Source organism: Diplotaxodon limnothrissa, linkage group LG23 (genome assembly GCF_057381915.1).
Source record: "Diplotaxodon limnothrissa isolate DT_005_m linkage group LG23, D_limnothrissa_male_GT1.1, whole genome shotgun sequence".
Classification (NCBI taxonomy): domain Eukaryota; kingdom Metazoa; phylum Chordata; class Actinopteri; order Cichliformes; family Cichlidae; genus Diplotaxodon; species Diplotaxodon limnothrissa.
Window position 1 is genome coordinate 3982817 of NC_140617.1, and position 17190 is coordinate 4000006.

The window sequence follows — 17190 nt, forward strand, 5'->3', positions numbered from 1 at the left end:
GATTGTATCACGATGCATCATCTATCTCGTTAATGTAAAAGTAACTCTGTTCCTCTTTCTATGTATCTGAGATTTGAACACCGGTTTGTTGTAAATCTGGTAAGTCGAGCGCTCATTTAACGGCTTAAAATCCCCCCAAAAACTAAGGTTTTAGTAGCGCAAAATAGCGGAAGCGGCACTTGGCGCAGCTATTAATGGACGTCTTGATAGTTTGGTATGAGTTCAACTCAGTTCAATTTCGGGGGGTTTCGTTGTTAAGTCTTCATCCTGCTTCCCGGCGGTGCTATGATCCGCGGGCGTGTGCAGTTATAGGCGGATTTTCATAAAGTAAGAAACGGGAAAACCCGAGGCTGTGTTTACAACCCGTAGGTTAGTGGCGTTTCGGCTCCGTAGGCGAATAAGTAGTGCATTCATTCAACAATTAAAGCAATGTTGTAGATCACCGCTGTCAGTCACACCTCGAGGTAGAAGCGTTAGAGAAACCGCGACTGCGCAGTCACTCGGCGATTTTAGCTCCTAAAGTTTAAATTCGATGTCCTGCTTTGTTAGTAGTGAAGAATTACGAAGATGGAGGAGTGGAAAAGGAGCATCGGTACTCTCAGCGACGAAATCCTAATTAAGCTGGCAAAGATGTTGGACAACTCCACCTGTGGATGGAGGCAGCTAGCTAACGCGGTGTCCGAGCAGCCGAAATTCCGCTGCAGGTGAGACCTTGAAGGCATCACGTGAAGGTGGTAGCTTTACGCTTTATTCACAGTTTCTAAAACTTAAGCCGTGTCTCTACTGTATGGTGTGGGGTTATGGATCCCCCTAAAGACTGACTATGCCACCATCTGCTAACATCACACACTGCCCTGTCTCCTGCAGTGAGCGGGAGCTGACCAGCTGTTCTCTCCAGGTGCTGACTGCTGCAGGCAGCCCGGCACGCACCATGCTGACATTACTGGCTGAGCGTTCCTGCTCCCTGGACTTCCTGCTCCACTGCCTGAGGAAGCTGGAGCACCAGGAAGCTGTGCAGTTCCTCACCACTGCAGGTAAAGGAGAAGTCACTGGGCTGTTATATATGCAAAGTCTGTTTCTTACTGCTACTGTTGCCTACTGTTTCCTTATAAACAGGAGGAAGACACAGTCCTGTTTAGACCACGTAACTGTAAAACACACATTCACAAGCCGCTTTATTAGGTACACCTCACTAGTTTTGCCTTCAGAACTACCTTAATTCTAATGACTGTAACTGTCATCTCAATCATGTGACTGTGGAGGCCATTTGACTACAGTAAACCCACTGACCCTCATTTACTAACAGGGCATACACACAAATCTGTGCGTAAATGAATACTGAAATACTACTATTACGAATAATAAGGCTAACCCCAACCCTGATAATTACAGACAGTTTTCCAGAACCCCATAAGCCACAAAATTCCCCAAAATACATCAACATTTAAAAATAAAATGACTTGTAAAGAAAACAGAATGCTTAATGGTAAAGTATAGGCTTTAACCTTTACATTTAAACACATTTAAATGTAAAAGATACATTCCAGTATCTCTTATCTCATCCTATCTTTAATTAAACATGACTTCTGGCTATACTGGATTCGTCACTTACAGTCCAGTTTCATAAAGTAAGTTTATCATCTGCGGCTGACAGATCACATGCTCCTTTCCCTCTACCCATTTTCTTATTTTTCTTATACCCTGTTAGTCTTCTCATATCAAGTTTAACTTTTAGTGAGCATCTCAAGGGAAAAGTAATTCGGCGCCCTCGTTATTTCAGCCAGTAATTGGAGTAATCACGCCTGTGTAACCTCTTTGGAAAGCTGCCCCTTTTCTGGCTACCTCCTCAGACTTCAGACACCATTATTTAAGTTTCCCCAGTCGCATTTTTTCCTTCTTTTTTGCCTCGGCGATGTATGCTTCTCTCTTACAACATCACAACTCTTTCCACTTCATCTTCAGGTAAACTGTTTCCCCTATATAAAGAAATGGGGGTGTGTCCGTATGCAGGTAGTATGCAGATTGTAAACAGCAAGCACGAGCCCACTGATTTACAATGAGTCTGATTTACTCACATATGCACAGCAGTATTGGTCGTTTTGCACGTGTCATAAATCTGATGATTTGCTCATGTTGTGTGTTTGTGTGGTAGTGGCAGAGCAGATTCAGATCACAGTGCAGCCGCAGTCCCAGGAAGCCGCACCTGGGAGCAATGTGGTATTGACCTGCAGGGCCTCTGGTCCCCCCGGACTCGGCTACCAGTGGTTCAAAGGCAAACAGGAGGTCACTGAAATTTTTGTGATTAATGGACTATAAAAAGAAGGGAAAAGATTCCTGCATAAACCCGCAGAGCCAATGAGATAGCTTGCCATCTTAATATCTTAATACAGTTTCAGCTATGAACTCTTATGCATATTGATTTTTTTTTCTTTTGTCTTATAGATTTTGGGGGAATCAGGAAATTCCTCAGAACTGGTTCTTTGCCCTTTAAGCCCCACCCACCAGGGTCACTATATCTGCAGGATAAGCCATGGAGAGAAATTTGTTTTCTCCAAGTGGGCTCAAGTTCGTTTGATCATCTCTGCAGGTTCTTCTTCCTTCTGCTTCTCTGACGTTGTTTTAATTTATCTTTCAGCATGTCATGTAATGTTTTGGTGAATTTTCTCAGGCTGCAGCAGCAGTCTGTTTCCAGGTTCAGTGAGCGGGTTGCATATCAGCCAGCGCCCGCAGTCCCAGGCAGCCTCTGAGGGGGACACTCTAGTCCTGGAGTGCACTGCAGAGGGAAACCCACCTGCACAGTATGAGTGGTACCACAACAAAGTGCCCATGCCACAACAAAAGACGAGCTCACTCAGGGTAAGTAAGCAGCACAGCTATGCTGCACAGAGCTGCTTCTCTACTGGATATGAAAACTACTGAATTATATTCACTTAAAGAGCACGGTGGATTTACATGTGACGTCATGCGCACTGGATATGATATATTCACCATTTGCGATGGAAAGACGGGTATTTTTGTGCATGTGGATATAGTTGGGATGGAAAACAACTATGTGGCGATGGGTCCTGGAGCTGTGTGGGGAATGAAATTTGTTGCAGAGAGAATACCGTATTCACCTAAAAGCAGAAGTTATGACTCAACATCACAGATTAACTGCGCAATGCTTGTAGACACATCTGTCATGTCCATCCAAGCAATTTTTATCAACCAGATAAGGAAAATACATTTTTCCCTAGTGGCAAGCGGTTCCTGGGAGTTCACTGACTGGTCTGTGTGACCTGGGCTTTAGTAATAATTTCCCGAGCAACTGATATCAACCTCCACCAGCGCTTACTGGATGGGTGGCGACTGCCTGACCTCTGTGACTGGAACCTCGTTCACTTGATCCTAAATTGGGTGGCTCAGGAGATAGAGCAAGTATTCTAGTTTATCTACTAATCGGAACGTTGCTAGTTCAATCTCTGTCTGCTCCAGTCTGCATGCCATAGTTTCTTTGGGTAAGATACTGAACCCTGAGATGCATTCCTCGGTGAGTGTTGGATAGAAAGCAAAAAGACGTCTTCTACTCAAGTAAAGTATAAATATAAGAATCAGTCCATTTAACATTTGTAACAAAATGTCACATGTCTGCAACACCTTTAATTTTTTTTAAAACTTTCACATTAAAATGCAGCTGATTGTTATATCGGTTATAGACTGTATATAAAAGATGGAGATAGGCACGTGAGCATCTATTGGTTTCTGGGTTCTGCATTTTAAAACCTAAATATTTACATTTTGGCTGTCACGTGATGGCTTTTTGGTCTCCCACGAGGGATGTGACTATCAGTAAGGATCCAAATCACTCCATGTACCGGGAATCACTTTTGTGCCCATACTCACTTAGGAGTTACAAGTTTATAGCACTTCCACATTCATTTTCCGTCTCTGCAGGTTGTAGCTTGATGTCAGCTTAATGCTCTATGTGGCGTATGTTTTGTATCTGTGCAGATCCCATGTGTGACCACAGCACACAGAGGAGAGTACACCTGCAAGGTGTTCAATTTGTATCATGAGGTGTGGAGCAGCACGGCAACAGTCACCATCGGTGAGCCATTGTTTGTATTTTCTAAATTAGGAATGTAAACATAAATGAGAAAATTTAGTAAGCTCTTAATGTTAAAATGTTTATATATTTGCATGAAGTAAATAAGTAAAAGCACATTACAATAAGTCTGACACTTCACATTTGTATAGTTACAAAATCGCAGTACCGTGCTGTGGTAACTGTTTTCCCCTTTCATGCAGGCCCCAGTTCTGTCACTGACGCCTCCTGGGTAGAGGTTGACCGCGGTCTAGGTACTCTTTAATTTCTGGTAGAATATTTAGAGGAACTACCGCAGTATTGTAATTCCTATGTCCTGTCTGACTTTGATTCCTCTTTTTAAATATAACAGGTAATTAAAAAGTGGTATTTATAGATAGTGTGCATGTGTAACCTAAAAAACAGCTACTGATAGCTGTGGTTAATTGGGTTAATGTGAAGTACACAGTAAGTCTGGTTACCAGGCTTTACAGAAGTGAAAACGAGATGTTAAACAAACTGTTAGTTATCAGATAACACAGCATGTTTTTTTCTTTTGGTGTTCTCAGAGTCACAGGAAGTCCACAAAACCTACCTACCAGGAACACATCCGCTAGCCAGTTCGCCCCCATCTGCCAAGGACGTTTATGGTGAATTTACGCAAGCAAACAGACAAATACCGAGTCTTACTTTTGTCGATTTGTGGTGGATTTCACTGCTCATTCTCTTCCTGTCCACAGCCACAGACAAAGTCGCTCTTCTGATTGGTAACATGAACTACATTTACCACACGCAGCTGTGTGCTCCCATTTCTGACGTCCACGAGTTGACCAACCTTCTTCGACAGCTGGACTTCAAGGTGGTTTCTTTGCTCGATCTCAACTGGCAGGAGATGCACAGCGCTGTTACTGAGTTCCTGTTGCTGCTTGACAAAGGAGTCTACGGTACGTCTGCTGCATACGTCTGTCCAATTTGAGCGACTGCGCTGCGCTTTACTGATAAAATAAATGCAGCACTGTGTTTGTAAAATCTACTTTTAATTTTAAAAAAAGAATACAACTAGGATAAATAATTGCATCTGTTTTTCTTTACTTCTGAAGGTTTGCTATATTTTGCTGGTCATGGCTATGAGAACTATGGAAACAGCTTCATGGTTCCCATTGACGCTCCGGTCTCCTACACATCAGAGCACTGCTTGTGTGTACAGAATATACTCACAAAGATGCAGGAGAAAAAGACTGGTCTTAATGTATTCCTGCTGGACATGTGTCGCAAAAGGTATGTTTTGTTTTGTTTTTATTTAATGAAATTATAATCAGCGCAGACCCTCTGAATCTGTTTGTCCGTTTTCTTTTTCAGAAACCCACACGATGATGTCATCGTGCAGCCTGGACTGCTGAAGGTCACAGCAAATATAGTGTTTGGTTATGCCACGTAAGCTCCCAGTCCTAAATGCGGTTCAGTTTTGAATTTCTTTAGTATCGGGTGTTGTTTTCTAGCACTTATTGTGTATTTCTACTTCAGGCTACAAGGTCAAACTCATGTGAAAGTTGCTGTCTTTTAGATGCGTAGACGCTGAAGCGTATGAGGTGAAGAGGGAAGACGTGTCAAATGGCATCTTCATAAACTTCCTCAAACAGCGAGTTTGTGAAGACGAGAAGGTCACCGTTATGCTCGACAGAGTGGCTGAAGGTAGAGCACTCAACAATCTGTACGATATAATCGCAATATTCCTCAACTAAAAAAATTTTTAAAACATATCTAATTTCAGTTTGGCTTCACGTTCAGAGTAGACTGCTCTGGCAGTGCCGCACTGCTCCTGCAGATTTTCTTAAGTCCTTAGGACAAGACTAAGCTGCACACCTGCACCTAAAGGATAAAGGTCACTCTTTCGAGGATGCCAATGTTCACATTTTGGAACTCAAAGACAGAAGATTTGAAAGAGGAGTAAAAGGGGCCATTTGTGTCCACTGTGAATAACAATCATTGAACAGAGTGGCTGGGTACTGACACCAGCTGTTGGCCACCTACAGTGCAGTCTTGAGATCCTTTGCAAGCTCCCCCAAAATATTGCGTCAGTTTACTATAATGGGTCACATGATAGGATGAGGCAAGGTGTCACTGAGACATGTCTTGGCTAATGTGATAAAGCGCGATTAATAGTGGGTCAACGACCCTTTTAAGGGATAACCCCAACAGGGTTTAAACACCTCCGACGGTTTTAGAAGTGAAGATGTCTCTTGGATGCGCCGTGAAACGTCTTCACAAAACTTACAGTCCATTCGCTTTTCTTTTCAAGTTATTTCAACTGTGAAAACAGTTCAACATCCTTCATTTTGCAGGAATTCTGCAAAGTCGTGTGAGGAGTGAGAAATGATTATTCCTGACACTTACTGAAATGCTGGGATAAATTTGCATATCCATCTCCTACTTTGTGAGCATCAACAACAAACTGATTCCTTTCGATTTTGGCACGATGCTCGAACCCTTGGTGAAGCTTTGTAATGTGTGTGAACTGTGAGCACCGTTATTAAAGCCACTTTTATGTTTTTAACATGCATGTGACCCGGAAATGGCTCATAGAACGAAGGTAAATTTTTTCATGGCTTCATTGTAATTTATCAAAGTTATTGGAGGAAGAAAAGCTGATTCCAAGGGGGTCAGTGGGGAGGTACTCACTGATTTTTCATGTAAGTACTTATCATGCATGTTGACTCATTGGCAACATTTACCAGACTTAGATGGATTGAGTCAAGGTGTAGCAATATGCCAACGTGGATATGAAGAGAAACCTGAAAGACCACTAAATGCTGTTTAACAAGGAGGATGTTGCAGGTCCAGTCATATCCCACTTATACATGCTGCAGCATGAAAAAACTGTGAACCCTTTGGGGTAAACCACACTGAATGGTGCAAACTATAACTGCAAACCGAATGCATCATTTCTATTTTAAATATCTTTACAATTATTTGTTGATTTTATGGCCTGTTTAGTCTTATGACAGATTTAAGATCTAGTGACACAGCCTGCAAGAAAAACTATTAAATTGATTTCTTCCAGTTATTTAAAGCTCTAAGATCATCTATGACCCTTTTTAAAATGCATATTAGTCCTATTATTAAAGTGTTTTAAACAAAAATAATGTCCTGCAACAGAAAAATAGACACGTCACATCTGTGCTCCCAATATTAAAGCTTGTTTTTTCTTCTCAGACATGGGTCGCTGTGTAATCACACGAGGGCGGCAGGCGCTGGAGCTCCGCAGTAATCTCTCTGAAAGACGCTCCCTCACTGACAGGATACAGGTTTCTCAGTGTTCTGCATCCTCTTCAGCTCGAAACCTGCAGTGGGCTATTGCACATGGTAAAAAAAAGTATTAACTGAAATGATGAAATATTTCAAAAGGCACATTTCTACTCGTATTTATTTATTTATTTATTTATTTACTTCACAGTTCTCCCTGAAAGCCGTTACCTCCAGTTTGACTGTGGAGTGAAGGTTCAGCTTGGATTTGCTGCAGAATTCTCCAACGTCATGGTCATCTACACTCGGATACTTGACAAACCCGATGAAATAGTCTCCTGCTCGGCTCAGCTTACCGATTTCCCTGAGGTGTGTGACACATTATTCCACTTAGATTTAAAAAGCTTGTGATTCAATACAGAACAGACAAGATTTTACCCAGGACTAAATTTGCTGCTGCAGCTCCTTAAAGCACAAGCATCTAATTGAAAATGCACTGAGCTTTACAGAGTTTTCGTATCACTTTTGCAGGATGTGGACATTGATTTGAAGAAGAGCAATCAGGAGTCTCTACTGGAAGCTGGCTGTTTATTATTGATAAAAGAGGAGCTTCCTTCACCAGAAACCCACAGTCTCTACACGCACATCCGCAGCCTGCAGAGACTCAAGGTCTGTCATTTTTCCCTATTTTTACAATAAGTTCTTCTATTTATGACCTCAGAGCAGTCGTTTCCAATGCCAAGCCTGCTGCAGCTCACTTAAAAATCAGGAAGACTGAAGCCGATACTTTTTCATAACTGCTAAAAAGAACCCCAAAACAAATTGTGCTTTTTACTGTCTTTATAGAGGGAGCTCACATTCACAATATGCCTTCATTACACCTACTCCAACATGGATGAGGAAGTGCAAGAAAGGCAGCAAGTAACAGTCGGCAAACCACTGGTCTCCAAACTCAATCTCCACGAACCCCGAGCAGCTCACGTCAGCTCTGCCTCCTCGTCCTTCAGCCTCGACTCTTTTAACGTTCCCGGATGCTCCTCCTTTGGTGAAGACTTGTCCCTGACTGGTACAGCCTCAAACACATGGTCACATCATGCACAAAGTGCCAGTGTGTCTTTCACCGGTGGCTCCCCGACATCACCCAGGAGTGCCAATGTGCCAGAGGAGACTGACAGTCCTGAAATACTAGATAACCCTCGACCTCTTGTTGCCAGCAAAAGTTTGCCCCACAGTAAAGTAAATGACTCAAACTACAAGTTCAGTGACATGTACAATTTTCATTCTTACTGAGACTGAGATTCAGCCTCTACCCACTAATAAATCGGCAGTACAAAATCATGAATGTGTGGAAAGCTTGACAGACAAGTCCTGTTAATATGGCATTTCTTTAAATTCGGCCCGGACTGTATGGGGGCCGTTTAAGTTCTGATCTTTGTATTAACTATGCATTAAGTTGTGTAATGTTTTTTTTTATTATTATGGATTTGTAACAATGTTATGCAACCCAAAGACTGCCTTCAAAACAGGAGAATAAAGCATAAACTTTATACCTTTAACCTTTTTGTAGCATGCATTAGAAAAAAATGTATGAAGACAGTAAGACAGTGGTGAGGTGCAGCTGGAGGGACATATGGGTTTAAGTTGGGGGTGAGATTACATCTGAGATCATTCTTGCTTGCAGAGATGGACTATGACGTTCAAAGATGACACGAATAGGAAGAAGGTGGAAGATGGCCTGGAGAGGTGCAGGTATGCACTGGAGAGAAAAGGAATAAAAGTCAGCAGTGTGTGAATGAGAGGGAGACAGGTGTAACAGTGAAGGAGGAAGAATTTTAATACTTGGGGTCAACCATCCAAAGCAAGGGAAAGTGCACAAAACATGTGAAAAAGAGTGCAGGTAGGGTGGAGTGGGTGGAGCGAGTGGATATGTTTGGTGTAACAGAGGAGGATGTAAGAGGTAGGGTAAGAAGGATGAAGATGATGGGAGCAGAAAAGAAGAGCTCCTAACTAAAATAGCTGTCTGTGTTTTAACGCTTGCATGAATAACAGCAGCTGCTTACTTTACTATACTCTGCGCTCTCCCGGCCATCAGATCCTTGTCGCTGATTGGTGCCAGTCGCCGCACTATCGCTGCACTGCGCCTGCGCTGTGTCGTCACCACCTCTGCTTGCAGCATCCGCCATTTTGCAGTAATTTAGTAATCCCGCTGCTTCCATTCGTTGTGCGGCGCCAGTAAACACGGCTCTTTGAAGGAATATTATTATTACTATTGCAAGCTGAAGAGATATTTTCCCGTGTCTTGCGATGGCTGACCCATCAGCAGATGTGGAGGTGCCGGAGGGTGCAGAAGTGCGCAAACTGTCGGAGCTGCGGGTCATAGACCTGAAGGCCGAGCTGAAGAAACGAAACCTGGACACGACGGGCGTGAAGAGCGTGCTATCAGAGCGTCTTAAAAAGGTCTGAATTTTACAGTCCCTTAAACAGCCAGTCGCTGAATAACAATGCTTAAAATGCACATAAAGGCCTGCATTATAGAAGTTTAGTTTGACGCTCACACAGCCGCAAAATTTCGAGCGTACTACGCTACGAGGCCGTTGACCCTAAATGTATGCTAAGTGCTAGCATGCGCTTGTACCAAATAACTCGCTAATGCCGCTAATTTGCGTGCATTCACCTATTTGACATGTTTTTTATTTCAACTGTTGCTTGAATGTACAACCTGTAAAGCGTTTTTGCCGTGCTCTTGACAAACAGGCAATCGAGGAAGAGGGTGGGAATCCGGACGAGATTATCGTCGCTCCGGAGTTGACCACCAAAAAGGCCAACGTCACACCTAAACGCGCTGCCAGAGGTAAGGTTTGCAGCAAGCTCTTAAAACAGCATGTTTTCCGTTTGTTGCTGTGCCCGAGAGGCTTCTGCAAGGCAGGTGGCACGTAATATGTCATGTCGTTGTATTTCGTGCTTGTGCAGCATTCGTGAACAATTACGGTATTTCGTTATAAAAGAAGAGTATAGCAAGAGCAAGGGTAACAGAATATGCGTGGGAGAGATTTAGACGCCTGTCAAAATCAGGCGAAGACTAAACTAAAGTGTATTTTCTTTAGATACCAAGCAGGAGAACGATGAACCGGAGGATGGCACTATGGAGGAGGATTCCCGCGATGGCCACGTAAGTTTATTGATAGGATTATCTTGCTTTTCCTCCAGTTTGGATGCTACGGCTGATGTATTAAAAACGTCTTTGTCTCATCAGGAGGATAATCAGGAGGATGAGCATGAACATGAGAACATGCAGGACATGGACATCCTTGACATGAACATTCTGGATGAGACTGACAATGACAACGGAATACCGGCTGAAGATGACGAGTATGGAAGCGAGAACTTTTACAGAGAGGACGACTCGGGGATGAATGAAGAAAATGACTACAGGGCACTCGAGTCAGAAGAAGACACGAGAGGTCCAGAGGTGAGAGATAATACTAGAAACCTGTCTGCTAAATCTTTACTTGTAACTCTGTTTTAATGTTAGTTTATTTGAATATATTTTAACAGATGGATGAATTTGAGATGCTGGATAAGGATGAAGATGCAACATTTTCAGCAGCCAATGTGGTAGGTTTACTAAGTATTTCTTACGCCTGCAGAGCCTGTTAAAACACGATAACGTTTTGAACGAGACATAATTTTCTGTGTTAAAGGCTCAGGATCCAGAGGCTGACGACACAAAAGAAGAAACAGGTACTGTAAAAGAAATTGGCTCATCATAAGGTTGAGGTGTAGATGTGCAGTGTTAAGCTTGAAAATGCAAACACTTTGTTTAGTTTCAACCAACAAGAGAGACTGGAAGCCCAAAGGGAATTGCTGACTTGGTGTTGAAATTTGTTTAGCCACATATGATCTTTTCTTTGTTCATTTGTAAATATCGGTCAAGTTACCATATATCTTCTCACACGCTCACGTGACTGTGGTTAACAAGTTGATTCACACTGCCAGCAATTCAGTTTCAAGGTGAGGGAGGTTTAAGCTGTGCAGGTGATTGTAGTGTTTCTAGGTTGCCACGTGAAGGTCAAGGCAAAGAAGATGCATCAAGATTTGTCAACTCTTACGACTTTTTAAAGACGGTGAATCATAAATCAGCTGGATAAGAAACTGCTGGACTTGAGCAGGGTTACTACCAATGGACGCTGGAAAAGTCTCAAAGGCTGAAAGAAGATGGAGTTCAGCGAGCCTCCGGTGTACTGCTGATGTTGTGGCTCTCTTCAGCACTCTACTCTTTGTCTGTCTTGGATCAGGTGAAAAGAGTGAAGTGGTTGAGCTTGAGAAATGAGTTTTAGCCCCTTTAGTTGCTCGGTTGTCCCAACAGCCTTTGGGCCCTTTTCCAGTCTCTCTTTAGGGCCATCGTTTTAATCCATAGTTCTAAGAGCACAGGCCAGTGGTCATGACGTTCCTAATCCAGGCCTTGCCAGTTCCTCGTTAACCATTGATGTGTTTCAGAAGTGATTAAACTATGTGCCATTCTATTCCTGTTAAATCCGTAGAAAATGACAAAGTAGCCGGGTCTTGTTTATCTGAGCCGCATAACGAAGATCAACACCAGAGCCACGAGACGAGCCCTGAAGAAGACCAAGGAGCCACCGCCGGAGGGGAAGAAAGTGTGTCCGACACAGGTGCCCAGTCCAACGTGACTGCCGCTGGAGATGCGGAGGGCAGCGGGGATGTTGTGGGGACTGATCCCAAAGAGGTTGGGGAGGAACAGAACGCCCCAGAAGAGACACTTGACGGTGAAAACAAAATGTCGCAGGCTGTTAGTGTAAGCAAACAGGGCGGCGAGGTTGAAACTGTTGATTCAGAAACGGGGGCTAAGAAGGTTGAGGAGGATGAGAAGACAGAAGAGAAAGCTGCTGCGGATTCAGCCTCGACACTGAAAGAGTCCTCTTCTGTAGAGGGCGATGATCAGAAAAAGAGGTTTGTTGCTTTCTGTATACTAGAAACCAAAAATGGTTATCTCTGTTGCTTTGGCCCCTTTGTGCTAGCAAAATTTGGATGCTCTTTTGGAGGTAAAAACGTTTTGTACATTTGTTTTGTTTTGGTTCCCCCATTTTTCATTCCTTGCACTCACCTGTCCCACTTTATTATCCATTAAAAACCTAACTATTCGGATTGCCAGAGGATATAACTCCATTTATTCGCCAATACATCACTGCACTATGGTACATGTTGGGTTGATCGCTGTAGGCAATGAGAGATGCTATATAACAGAAATACAAACATGTGTGCCAGAAGATCGTGGATGTCCTCGCCAACATCCTCACCGTTGTAGGTTGATGGCTTTTTTTCCCCTTCTTCTTTAGCTCTGAGGAGAAAGATGGCAAGACCGAGTCGAAGGATGAAAAGGGTGAGTAAATCAAATGGCTTCTTTGTCTTGGTGGTCTTGTTTTCAGTGGCTGTGTGCTCATTAATTTTATGGTGCACATGTGTAGGTGCTGGAGCTGGGGCCGCAGCAAGCAGCAGCAGGAATCTGTGGGTCAGTGGCCTCTCTTCCACTACCAGAGCGACTGATCTGAAGACGCTTTTCAGCAAATATGGCAAGGTTAGTCAATTGAAAACAGTCTCTCACCAGTGTCACCAGACAGTTACTTTCTGCATGGACGCAAAAATAATATTTATGGGCTTTATAAATGTCCTGCAGGTTGTCGGAGCTAAGGTGGTGACCAATGCCAAAAGTCCCGGGGCTCGCTGCTACGGTTTTGTCACCATGTCATCCACAGAGGAAGCAACCAAGTGTATCAGCCACCTTCACAGGACCGAGTTGCATGGCAGGATGATCTCTGTGGAGCGGGTGAGTGTGGGGAGAAGGAGAAGTAACTAACATTTCATCTGACAGTCTGATCATTTGGAAGCAGCAGTCTGTTTTCTGTTTAGTTGTATTGCAATGCCTAAAACTTTGTTAAACTGATGGTTGTAATCAGACTAAAGTGTTAGCTCTAAATAAAAAAAAACATGCAGCAAATAAAATGGTTGGAAATGGCAAAGATTAGAAATGATCTGAAGTAATTAGAAAGCTGTAGAGAAGGCAGAGGTATTTGTTTCTTTAAACACGCTGATGTTGAGCTTGGTCTTGTGAATAAACGTGTTCCCGTTTAAACATTGCAGGCTAAAAATGAACCTGCAGGGAAGAAGCCAGCTGACAAGAACGACCCCAAGAGGTCTAGCACTGACAGGAGACACTCCACTGACTCCAAGTAAGACTGCCAGACCGTTGACTTGTGTTTGAGTGATATCGCTAAAAGTGCCTCTTCTGCTGGGAAAATTTGGCCCAGTGAGGTTTTAAATATCACAGGTGTATTTATATTTTTAGCATGCCATGTGTCTGGGTAGTTTGTCAGACATTTAGCCCTTTGTATAAACCAAGATAAGGATCAGGTTAACTGTTCAATGATTTCTGACAATATGGATGTTTCTGCAGGTCTGATGGAAAGGATGAGAAGTCTGAGGGAGAAGGAAAAGATGGCAAAGGTGTGAGATGTGTTAGAATTTCCACCTGGACATGATTAAAAAAAACAAAAAAACAACCTTTATTACATACTTGACATTAATAATTTTGATTGTTTGACAGGACGAAATGAGAGGACTGTAGTTATGGACAAGTCCAAGGGAGAGCCTGTTATCAGTGTCAAAACCAAAAGCAAAAGCAAGGAGAGGGTAAGTAATGATTAATGACCCTGTAACTGCCATCTCCCTCTTAATCAGTGTTGTTTTGTTGATGCATGAAGTGGTTAGATCATGCCCGTCTTCACACTCTTCTGCTCTTTCTTCAGAGCACCAAGAGTCGGGACCGAACTTCTTCGAGTAAGGAGAGGAAAGACATCTTGTCATTTGATCAGATTAAGGAGCAAAGGGAGAGGGAGAGACAAAGGCAGAGGGAGAGGGAGATCAGAGAGGTCGAGAGACGCAGATTCACGTAAGGATCATGAATACAGAAATAACACTTAGCCCATCATGGAGCTTAACAACACAGAATGTATTCATAAAGACACTTCTATATATTAGCAGTTAGCTCAGGTTTTGATCGGATAATAAATATCAGCTGATTTTTCTTTTTTCATTCAGTGATCGCAATCGGGAATTCCGACCTGACCGAGAGCGTGAGCGCATCCGTCTCTTCCGGGAGAGGGAGGAGCGAAACCACTTGATGAAGAAGAGACACTGGTTGGAGGTATCGTCACATGACTCCTCTCTGCCTCCAAATATGCGTCCTTTGGTACAACTCTCAATCCGATGCACTCTGCACATAATCACTACATTTTCTTTCATTCCTCCCATATAAACACTTCTCACCTTAATCCCTGTTAGTTCTAAAAAATGTATGAATTAACTGTAATCAAATGATTTCATTTGCAGGCTGAGAAGCAGCGCCTCGACGCAGATCGCATGGAGCGTCAGTTCCTGGAGCGTGAAAGGCTACGCATTGAGTACGAAAGGCGGCGAGAGCAGGAAAGGATCCTCAGGGAGCGCGAGGAGCTGAGACGGCAGCAGGAGCAGCTGCGCTATGAACAGGAGCGGCGCCCCGTTAAGAGGCCTTACGACATGGACGGCAGGTACAGTGACGTGTGTGTGACACTGATGCATGCTGCGTTTATCTGCTGGATACAGCTTTGCTCACTGGTCGATCCTCGTGGTTTTTGTGGTTCCTTTTTAGGAAGGATGACTGGCCTGATAAGCGTATGGCCATGGATGACCGTTACGGCCGCTCAGACTTCGGTCGCTATCAGGATTTTGATCACAGAGAAAGGGGACGTTACCAAGACGACATGATGATGGACAGGCGGGACAACACCCGTAATATGGGTGCTGACAGAGATGGTCAGGTAAGAACCCTGCATCCTCCCCCCAGATATTATTCTGTTAGGAAAAGAAACACCATGAGTTACAAAAACCACAAATATTTATTGTTGGCACCACCCTGACTCCTAAACTCTGCATGTTGAAGTCTAGATGTGGAACATGGACACCGGCAAAGCCACTTAAGTTAAATAAAACACAGTTGAGCTGAGCACTGCAGCTTCACAGGCCTGGCGTGTGGATATCAAACACGAGTGCTCTTTAAAGTGAGCTCCCACAGTATTGATATGTTGCTGTGGTTCAGAGCTTTAACTAACAGCAAAAGCCACTAAACGCTGAACTTTTAGTGTGTAGAATATGCAGACGCATGTGAGAATATGAAAATTTCAGCTGTCTTGTCCTTTTGCAGCACTTCTCAGAAAGACACGGCAGAGACGGAAGAGACTCCTGGGGTGGAGGCTATGACAAGCGCATGAATCCCAGGTGAATATCACTCTGTTGGCTTCTTTTCAAGCGCAATAAGCAACTTTTATAGTCCACTAATGCCGTTTTCCTGTCTTATTAGGGAGGGCGGTCGTGACTGGGATTCTAACCGTAAGATGGATGGAGACAGACCCTGGCAAGGTAGGTCAACCTGCACTTTAAGGTATTAGCTATAAAAGCACTGCTGTCTTAACTTGGATCTTTCTTCTTTTTTTAATTCCAGGTCGGGATGGAGCTATCCCAGGACAGAGCCACATGACACGAGGAGGAATGGCTGGGTGAGTAGCTTCTGCATTCAGTCTTGCTTTGTTTGCAGCTAGCCTCGCTGGTTTCACAACAGAGCTGATGTCGGTGTGTCTTTGATTTCAGAGGCCGTGGCGGCTACATGAACACGGGAACATCTCAGTCTCTGTCCGGAGCGCTTAACAGACAGAACCAGCTGATGCAGGGCAGCGGGCTGCAGGGCGGAGCTTTCGGCCGCCGTTACTGATGCCTGTCTGGAGACGGTTGTGTAATGATGTGGTTATGTTGTTTTTGTAAAAAAAAAAAAAGAAGAAGAAGAAAAGAAAAAAATCATTTTTTTAAAATCAGGATTATTTTTTTTCCTTTTTGGCACAATTCCCATCGATTTTCGATGGAAGTGTGTTTATCCTTTTGTGATACAGTGATAGTGTATTTATCATACAGCCCTACCTTGTTTGTACATCACAGCTGTTATGCATCCGCAAGTTGGCGTGAGTGTGTGTGTGTGCGTGCGTGTAAAATAAATTCAGATGTTTATTAAACCCTTTTCAGACATGTGATATGTAATATTGCTGGCTTCAATAATACATGGATGTTTCTAGGTTTGACCTAGACAGATTTCCACATTTTTATTTTTTGTCTTTTAAGGACGAGTGATCAGGATGCTGATACGTTGTTGCCGTCAGTTCAATGAAGAAGAGCGCATGTCTGAAAGAGGCTTTAGACGCCTGAGTTCCTGGACCTAACCTCACAAGCCTCCTTTCTGTATCCAAGCCCTTAGAAGGTTTTTTTTCTTCTTGTTGTTGTTTTGTTTTTTGATGAAACTTTATTGAAAATAATTTGAGAGTTTCAGGTTCTCGTCATTTTTAAAAAGATGCTCAGTGAAAGTTTGTTGCAGATGAAAGCGTTTTAAAATTAAATGTCACACTTTGTTTCTCCTTGCTTGTAACGTTTTTGTTTTTCTAGTTTTCCTTTTAGACTTGTGATAAATTCTAGAATTAAATGTGTGGTCGTGATTCAAATGTCTTTCTAGTTTTGTGGATGTTTTTAAAACCTTTTCTGTGCCGCTCGGTGGCACAGAAGCTCGGGCCACGGGTATAAAACTGTACAATGCACATGCGCATTATCTTTGTCAGATTTTTAAAGATATTGTGGCATCAGTGGTACTCGCTTATTTAGCTTTTGCAAATAAAATTGCACCAACAGTTACTGGACATGGCAGTGAAAATGTCCTGTCCTAGTTTATGAAACAGTCCTCGTGGCTCTCAGAAATGAAGCGGTATGAGACCTGATTATTATTAAAGAAGGTTATG

At 43.2% G+C, this 17190-nt stretch overlaps 2 protein-coding genes across 3 annotated transcripts; both read left to right on the forward strand.

Moving 5' to 3' along the window:
- Window positions 1-567: 567 nt before the first annotated feature.
- Window positions 568-8596, forward strand: malt2 (MALT paracaspase 2). Its single transcript, XM_085348084.1, has 16 exons — window positions 568-704; window positions 868-1034; window positions 2153-2283; window positions 2443-2587; window positions 2669-2856; window positions 3991-4087; window positions 4288-4338; window positions 4633-4713; window positions 4804-5007; window positions 5164-5341; window positions 5423-5497; window positions 5628-5755; window positions 7277-7426; window positions 7518-7675; window positions 7838-7975; window positions 8153-8596. Exons 1-16 carry the CDS (start codon window positions 568-570, stop codon window positions 8594-8596), a joined length of 2472 nt encoding a protein of 823 aa, XP_085204210.1.
- Window positions 8597-9481: 885 nt separating this feature from the next.
- Window positions 9482-16886, forward strand: safb (scaffold attachment factor B). 2 transcript variants are annotated; one of them, XM_085348198.1, is made up of 21 exons: window positions 9482-9763; window positions 10061-10157; window positions 10411-10475; window positions 10560-10775; window positions 10862-10921; window positions 11008-11047; window positions 11848-12274; window positions 12661-12704; window positions 12790-12899; window positions 12999-13148; window positions 13463-13551; window positions 13776-13825; window positions 13926-14011; window positions 14128-14270; window positions 14420-14570; window positions 14711-14907; window positions 15009-15177; window positions 15561-15634; window positions 15717-15775; window positions 15858-15912; window positions 16004-16886. In XM_085348198.1, exons 1-21 carry the CDS (start codon window positions 9611-9613, stop codon window positions 16122-16124), a joined length of 2556 nt encoding a protein of 851 aa, XP_085204324.1. In that variant the 5' UTR covers window positions 9482-9610; the 3' UTR covers window positions 16125-16886. The 2 variants fall into 2 exon arrangements, with proteins under 2 accessions (XP_085204324.1, XP_085204325.1); XM_085348199.1 differs by having other exon boundaries at window positions 14420-14525.
- The last annotated feature ends 304 nt before the right edge of the window (window positions 16887-17190 follow it).